General features: G+C 37.4%; 2 protein-coding genes across 2 annotated transcripts; both read left to right on the forward strand.

Moving 5' to 3' along the window:
• Positions 1–309: 309 nt before the first annotated feature.
• LOC143538754 (uncharacterized) lies at positions 310–3,618 on the forward strand. The gene is made up of 4 exons (XM_077032236.1): positions 310–2,047; positions 2,739–2,891; positions 2,999–3,070; positions 3,148–3,618. The coding sequence occupies exons 1-4, from the start codon at positions 344–346 to the stop codon at positions 3,295–3,297; spliced, it is 2,079 nt and encodes a 692-aa protein (XP_076888351.1). The 5' UTR covers positions 310–343; the 3' UTR covers positions 3,298–3,618.
• A 1,642-nt stretch (positions 3,619–5,260) lies between these two features.
• On the forward strand, positions 5,261–7,114 carry LOC143538721 (small nuclear ribonucleoprotein SmD3b-like). Its single transcript, XM_077032209.1, has 5 exons — positions 5,261–5,494; positions 6,296–6,348; positions 6,636–6,702; positions 6,794–6,850; positions 6,934–7,114. The coding sequence occupies exons 1-5, from the start codon at positions 5,336–5,338 to the stop codon at positions 6,979–6,981; spliced, it is 384 nt and encodes a 127-aa protein (XP_076888324.1). The 5' UTR covers positions 5,261–5,335; the 3' UTR covers positions 6,982–7,114.
• Positions 7,115–7,354: the final 240 nt, after the last annotated feature.

Raw genomic sequence — 7,354 nt, forward strand, 5'->3', positions numbered from 1 at the left:
CAAAGTAGCCGAATAGGTAAATAAACATCCAAGTACCCCAATCATCTACCCACCTCATTTTTCTTTGGTTTCCATCATTTGGTTCACATACCCGAAACGGCGAAACCCTTACCAGATTTCCAAATTCGAAGGATTTGCAGCCGAACAAACCGAGCCCCTTACCCGATGAACATCCCGATCACCTAAACGAACTTAAAAACCATTGAATAAACGAACACGTTAACTAATCCCCTTAGTTTTGATATTCCCTCATACTTTAGGGACTGAAAATGTACACTTCATCCTAACGGATAAACCGTCACCATACTCCAACCACCAGTTTTGCATAACCAACTGCAAAATCATGAACACTCTCCTCCTCCCGTCACCGTTCGCCACCACCACCACCACGCGCCTCCTCCGCCACCGCTCCATCCTCCGACCACCACTCTCCTCCACCTCTCACAAACTCCATTCATCCTCACTCACCTCACTCTCATTATCAGAAGCTGACGTCATCACTCAACCCGATGACGTCATCACTACACATTCATCCTCCAACCGCCGCCACGACTTCTCTCCTCTCCTCCAATACCTCGAGTCACAACTCACCGAGTCAATACTCACTGAGTCACAACTCGTCGAGTCATACCGAACAGTCTCACCGTCACTCTGGCATTACCTTCTCAAAACCCTAGCTTATTCACAAACCTCAACTTCAACCACACACGCTCTCATCGACTGGCTTCACAAACACAACTTATGCTTATCACACGAGTTCATGTACTCGATACTAATCCACGCGCTCGGACGCTCCGAGATGCTCTACGAAGCGTTCCGCCTCTCGCAGAAACAAACCCTAGCTCCCGTCACATACAATACACTAATCGGCGCCTGCGCGCGCAACGATGACTTAGAAAAAGCCGTTATTCTGTTAAACCGGATGCGCGCCGAAGGCGCACAGCCGGATTTAATGAATTACGGTTTAATTATTCAGTCGTTGGTCCGTAAGGACCAGATAGATTCCGGATTGTTACTGAATTTATATAACGAAATGGTATCGGATAATATCGAGTTAGATGTACAGTTGTTGAATGATATTGTTTTAGGTTTTACGAAAGCCGGTGATGTGGATAGAGCTATGCATTTTTTAGGTGTGATTCAAGGGAACGGATTGACTGTGAAGGTTTCGACTGTGGTTTCGGTCATTTCGTTGTTGGGTGGGTTGGGGAGAGCTGAGGAGGCGGAAGCGGTTTTTGAAGAGATTAGTGACGGTGGATTGAGACCGAGGACTAGGGCGTATAATGCTGTGTTGAGAGCTTATGTTAATAGTGGTAGTCTCCGTGATGCGGAGTGGGTTGTTGATGAGATGGAGAGGAATGATGTTTTGCCGGATGAGTATACTTATAGTTTGTTGATCGAGGCTTATGGTGATGCGGGTAGGTGGGAGAGTGCGAGGATTGTGTTGAAAGAGATGGAAGCGAATAATGTGAAGCCGAGCTCGTATGTTTTTAGTAGGATTTTGATAAGTTATCGTGATAGAGGCGAGTGGCAGAGATTGTTTCAGGTTTTGAAGGAGATGCAGAAGTGTGGTGTGAAGCCGGATCGACAGTTTTATAATGTGATGATTGATACGTTTGGGAAGTATAATTGTGTTGATAACGCTTTGGCTATATTGGAAAGGATGATTGATGACGGGACTGAGCCGGATACGGTTACTTGGAACACGTTAATAGATTGTCATTGTAAGTCAGGGCATCATAATAAAGCAGAGGATTTGTTTGATGAAATGCAGCAAAGAGGGTGCGTGCCTTGTGTTGCTACGTATAATATAATGATTAACTCGTTTGGCGAGCAAGAAAGGTGGGAAGGGGTGAGGGGGTTGTTAAGGAAGATGAAAAGTGAGGGTCTGCAGCCGAACGTGATAACTTATACAACGTTGGTAAATATATATGGGAAGTCGGGGCGGTTTATGGATGCTACTGAATGTTTAGAGGATATGAAGTCTGCTGGTTTGAAGCCGAATTCAACGATTTATAATGCTCTGATTAACGCCTATGCTCAAAGGGTATTTTTCAATTCTTGTCATCTTTTTTAACTTAGTTTAGTGATAAACTGAAATTTTATATTTGCCATGTTAAGTTGTTAAAGCTCCCAATACAAAATCAATATGAAGTAGAGAACTGCGAGAAAAGCATAAACGCTTGTACTTAGTTACCTATTGTTTTAATTGTGATACATAACATGATTATGTAACCGCAAAAACAGCCTTTGTTTCTCTCTTCTGCTATATTTGGTCAACACTATAAACAAGTGCATATAGGTCTGTAACTGATCTGGACATTCGTTTATTCAATTAATGAAACAAACTTGAACATAACTGTTTGTTCGTTTAGTTAAATGACCGAAGTCACCGAACAAGAACTCATGTCTCATTTGTTCATTTATGTCTGATCGTTTGTCTACTTAAGTTTGTTTATGTTCGTTAGTTTATATTTGTTTAAGTTCATTCGTTTGTATATTCATTTAAAATTTTTATGCCAATCACAATTTACTAACACTCTACTTTTATGAAATTAAAGTATTACCTGACACAACTTGGTATAGTTTTATTAACTTTTCAGGCCCAATACACTGTCGTTCACGTATGCTTTTAATTGGTGTTTGCTTAGTTATGTTCATTTATAAGCGTTCATCGATATTCAGTTATGAAAATGAAAAAAACAACTTTTCATGATTGAAATTTGTATATTGAGCAGGGTCTATCTGAAGAAGCACTGAATGCATTTAGGGCCATGAGAAGTGATGGGTTGAAACCCAGTAATTTAGCTCTTAATGCATTAATAAATGCTTTCTGTGAAGATAGGAGAGACGTTGAAGCCTTCGCAATTTTACGTTCGATGAAAGAAAACGTAAGAAGCCTAAAAAACCAACCTCGTTTCCGCTTTTTTTTTTTTTTTTTTTTCTAATTACAGTTCTGCAAATTAATGAATATAAACATGTTATTTTCTAACTACAGGACCTGAAACCAGATGTTGTCACATACACCACTCTTATGAAAGCTTTAATTCGTGTGGAGAAATTTGACGAGGTACGAAATCTGCTCAAGGGCATTTTAGTCATTTTAACCACGTGTCCGCTATCCTTAAAAATGGTGTTGAATTTCAGGTCCCGGGTGTTTATGAAGAAATGATATTGTCCGGGTGCACCCCTGACCGCAAAGCTAGAGCCAAGCTACGGTCTGCACTCAAGTATATGAGACAAAGACTGAAGTCTGAGTTCCACTCCACGAGCCAGTTGACCCGGTCAAAGTACTGATATCACCATTCACGAACCAACAAGGTGAGCTTGTTTACTTTTGTAGCATACTTGCACATACCGAAACAATATTCATTGTTCACCAGGTAGCCCTTGGTCTTACTTGTAAATGTTTCAATTTGTTGAAAAGTCGATCGGCCAAACAAGAAAATACTACAAACTTGGAGATGTAGATACAAAATTCTAGATGTATTCAATTTATTTAAGTTGCTAAAATAGAAGCACACATAAGTACTTATAATGAGCTCATTCTTTGGATAATAACATAACCTATTATATTTTAATTATCAGATGTTATCAAGCATCGTACGCTACTAGTAGTCTTGTTCTCGTTATGTTTGTGAGTGTTCTAATACAACAGGACATATTACGATCACCGAATGCAAATAAACCAGGTGTGAGAAAATGTCTTGCTATTTCATTATTATATGCTACCATAAGCAAAAATTATTGTGGTTATCTTTTTGTATACAACAATATGCCAACTGCTAAGACATGAATCTTGTTATCTACAACAACAAGCCAAGAATCTTCACAGATATCTTAAAAAGAACATGTTTCAAAGGACATACAAAAAACGATTTCCAAAACATAACATCGGGTTGAACCATCTCAACAAGCTTGCTGCTGATGGGGGACCTACGTGATGTCTTTTAGCTCTGGTTGGTGTAGTGTTTAGCACTGTCAAGCTTCAATTTCTTACAAGATTCTTCTTCAGTTTTTGGAAGTTGGAAGTCTAATTTAAACTGTTGACCAAGGGTTGGACTTATTAATTCGTTGAATATATCATTCTAATTATCATATTATTGCATATGTTATTCCAAATCAACAAAGTAAAGGTCCTGAACAACCCGAATTTGAAGCATCACCACATATGTCGAGGCAGAGACACTTGACTAAAAGTTAGAAACAACTCTACATACACCTAGACCAAGTGAGAGGTACCCTTGTTGAATCACATAACCATTTACACCTAAATAGATTAAATATATTTATTATATCTTGCATATATCACTTTTCTAAATAAGTATATTGACACTTGTTTTCTTTGGGTAACAATTAAATCTAATAATAATTATATTTTAAATTTGTGATACATAAAGACAAAGAAAATGATATCAACAAAAAAACACAATTAAAAAAAACAAACAAACATGGTTGAATAAAAATGTTATAACAAAAAACCTATGTGGTTGATCAAAAGAAGTTTTACTTCACTAACACATTTAGCGTCTCTCATTTGCGTATTGTTAGATTAAAGTCATATAATGTCATATACAATGCATATTTTAGACCATCTTAAATGATTCATATAACTTATATAAAATCTTATTTTACTTTTGTAGTTCATATAACATGTCTTACATGTCCTACAAGGCTATCACCATCAATAACCTTATACAACCCATATAATAAGTAAAAAAAATGTTATACAACTTATATAACATACAGAGAAGCAGTGTTGCAAAAATCCCGATTAGGCGCCGATTAATCCACGATTAATCGCTAGTTACCACTTCACTGATTAATTTTGGGCTAGTCTGGCAATTAATCGGTGAATGGTCAAATCCGGCCAAAATCAGGATTAATCAGACATCATTTGGCCTTTTCTGACGAGTTTCTGGCCAAAATCGACGGATTCCGACGAGATTCCAGCAAAAATTAATGGTTTCCAGCGAGATTCCAACCAATTTCCGGCCAAAATGTGTTTGTGTATGTATAAAACCAAAAATTACATATAAAAATAAGTGTGTGTATGTATAAAACTAGGTATTATCCATTAAAGTTCAATATGATTAGTCCTGATTAATCCCAATTAATCGTTAGTTCACACCCACCGTCCGACTAGCAACTAGCGATTTTTTACCACAGTGCCGACAAAAAGGAAAAAGTTGTTTATTTGACGAAAGTGCCCCTGACCTTATTTCACTGTAATAATAATAATAAAAAAAGAATTAACAACTCTCCACTTTCAAAACCCTGGAATCTGCAACCCTTGCCGCCGATCACCATACACTCATAGAACCAGTCGGCTACAATGAGTCGGAGCCTAGGGATTCCGGTGAAGCTTCTACACGAGGCCGCCGGACACATAGTCACCGTGGAACTCAAGAGCGGCGAAGTTTACAGAGGAAGCATGATTGAATGCGAAGACAACTGGAATTGCCAGCTCGAAAACATCACCTTCACCGCTAAGGTTATTATTCTCCGATTTATAAATATATACACAGTCAATTACCGTTTCAATTTCTTCTATTGTTATCGTTCATTAAGTACATAACATAAACCCTAGTTTTTCATTAGTAGATCTGAAACTGCACGGATAGCATTTTATGAGTTTTAATAACGAATTTATGATTATTGAACACCGAATTGATTGTTGTGTGTTTGTAAACCCTAAACCCTAACATTAGTTGAATAAATGTGCTGAGCAGAGCTGCTCGCTAGCTACTCGAGATTGAATCGATAAGAAGCTTGAAATGAGCTGAGCTTTATCGAGGCCGAGTCTCAAATAAAGCTTGTTTAGTTATCGAACCTGAGCTCGAGTTTTGTATGCGAAGATCATTTAGGCTCGTTGAGCTTTGTGTATTTTTAAGTTTTAAAGTTTTAGGACTTTTGTGTATTAATTTTACACTGCACGGCTGAGCTTTGGCTTGTTTAAGGTTCTACATACATTTTCGAGTCGAGCTTAGGCTTGTTTAAGGCGTTCTCATTGTATATAAAAATAATTGTAATAAATTAATAAGTGATAAACGAGCCAAGCCGAGCTCGAGCACTTGTAAGACAAAGTGAGTCAAGCTCGGGCTCGGCTTGTTGACTCATGTCTGTTTATCAGCATGCTTGAATTTAAATATTTGCTAGATAATGATGGTGAAGAACTGGAGACAATAGCACAAGTTCAGTAGAAATTTAAACAGATTTTGTATTTTCGGAATCAAATTGTTTTTATTGAAAGTTTGAAACAATTATATCATTATGTTGTTCTTCATGTCTGCAGGATGGAAAGGTAGCTCAACTTGAACATGTGTTTATTCGGGGCAGCAAAGTCAGGTGTGTATTCATTTTTTGAGATTAACCTTGAGTTTTATGAGGAGAATACAAGGCTTCTTAGATGCTTTTTCTCCATTTTTTTGTTCTAGTTATCTTTTTGGTTTTAAAAAGGCTGATATGTAAACCGAGAATAGTCTTTGTCAATTCTTATATATCTCATATGTATGCATGATTAAACAACAATGTTTGTTTGTATCATATATATCATATTATCTTTATGAGCCACTTACACATTGTTCTTTGTTACACTATACACTAAATGAGATGACTTTGTCAATTCTTTGCAGGTTCATGATCATACCGGACATGCTTAAGAACGCTCCAATGTTCAAACGTTTAGAAGCTAGAATCAAGGTATCATCATCTTTTACTCTCCCAACATCCAATTTGTGAATGTTTTTTATATGTATACGTATCTCTAATTTATACTTTTTTTTTCTTAAAGGGGAAAGGTTCAGCATTTGGTGTTGGTCGGGGCCGTGCTGTTGCTATGCGAGCTAGGGTAAGTATTGCAATTATTTTTCGCAATATTACTGGAAACAGATTTCTATTCGTGAAAACATTTGGTGTTTTGCTTTTATGCAGGCGCAGGCTGCTGGTCGTGGAGCTGCGGGTCCTGGTAAAGGGAGGTGATATGTTTGTGGATCATAATCAAATTTATCATCACTGGTTCCTAGTAATCATTTCCGGTTAGGTTATTGTTATTGTTTTTGATTTGTAAGATTGGGATTGATGTTTGATATAAAGTTTAAGCATGTTTTCTGAATGTGGATTCGGTGGAAGCTCAAAGATGTTTCGAAAACCTGCTATTGTTAACTCATTCTGTTGATTAAATTCAGTTGTCCAATTTTCTATTTCTCTGGTCTTTCAGCAATTTAACCTAATTTAACGCTTTTGGGTAACCGAAAACCAAAACCAAATCGTTAAAAATTAAAACCGAACTGTTACAAACGGTTTGCATCCGGTTAGTTTTATTTTATGGTTTTAGAATCTATACAAAACACGA

The sequence above is a fragment of the Bidens hawaiensis genome, unplaced genomic scaffold, assembly GCF_021521415.1.
Source record: "Bidens hawaiensis isolate Kalapana, Puna unplaced genomic scaffold, B.hawaiensis_p1.1 tig00011691_1, whole genome shotgun sequence".
NCBI classification, from domain to species: Eukaryota; Viridiplantae; Streptophyta; class Magnoliopsida; order Asterales; family Asteraceae; genus Bidens; species Bidens hawaiensis.

Coding starts and splice junctions, on each gene's coding strand:
- LOC143538754 (XM_077032236.1), top strand. CDS start 344: ATGAACACTCTCCTCCTCCCGTCACCGTTCGCCACCACCACCACCACG. Junction 2,048..2,738: donor TTAACGCCTATGCTCAAAGG/GTATTTTTCAAT, acceptor TATATTGAGCAG/GGTCTATCTGAAGAAGCACT. Junction 2,892..2,998: donor TACGTTCGATGAAAGAAAAC/GTAAGAAGCCTA, acceptor TTCTAACTACAG/GACCTGAAACCAGATGTTGT.
- LOC143538721 (XM_077032209.1), top strand. CDS start 5,336: ATGAGTCGGAGCCTAGGGATTCCGGTGAAGCTTCTACACGAGGCCGCC. Junction 6,703..6,793: donor GTTTAGAAGCTAGAATCAAG/GTATCATCATCT, acceptor TTTTTCTTAAAG/GGGAAAGGTTCAGCATTTGG. Junction 6,851..6,933: donor CTGTTGCTATGCGAGCTAGG/GTAAGTATTGCA, acceptor GCTTTTATGCAG/GCGCAGGCTGCTGGTCGTGG.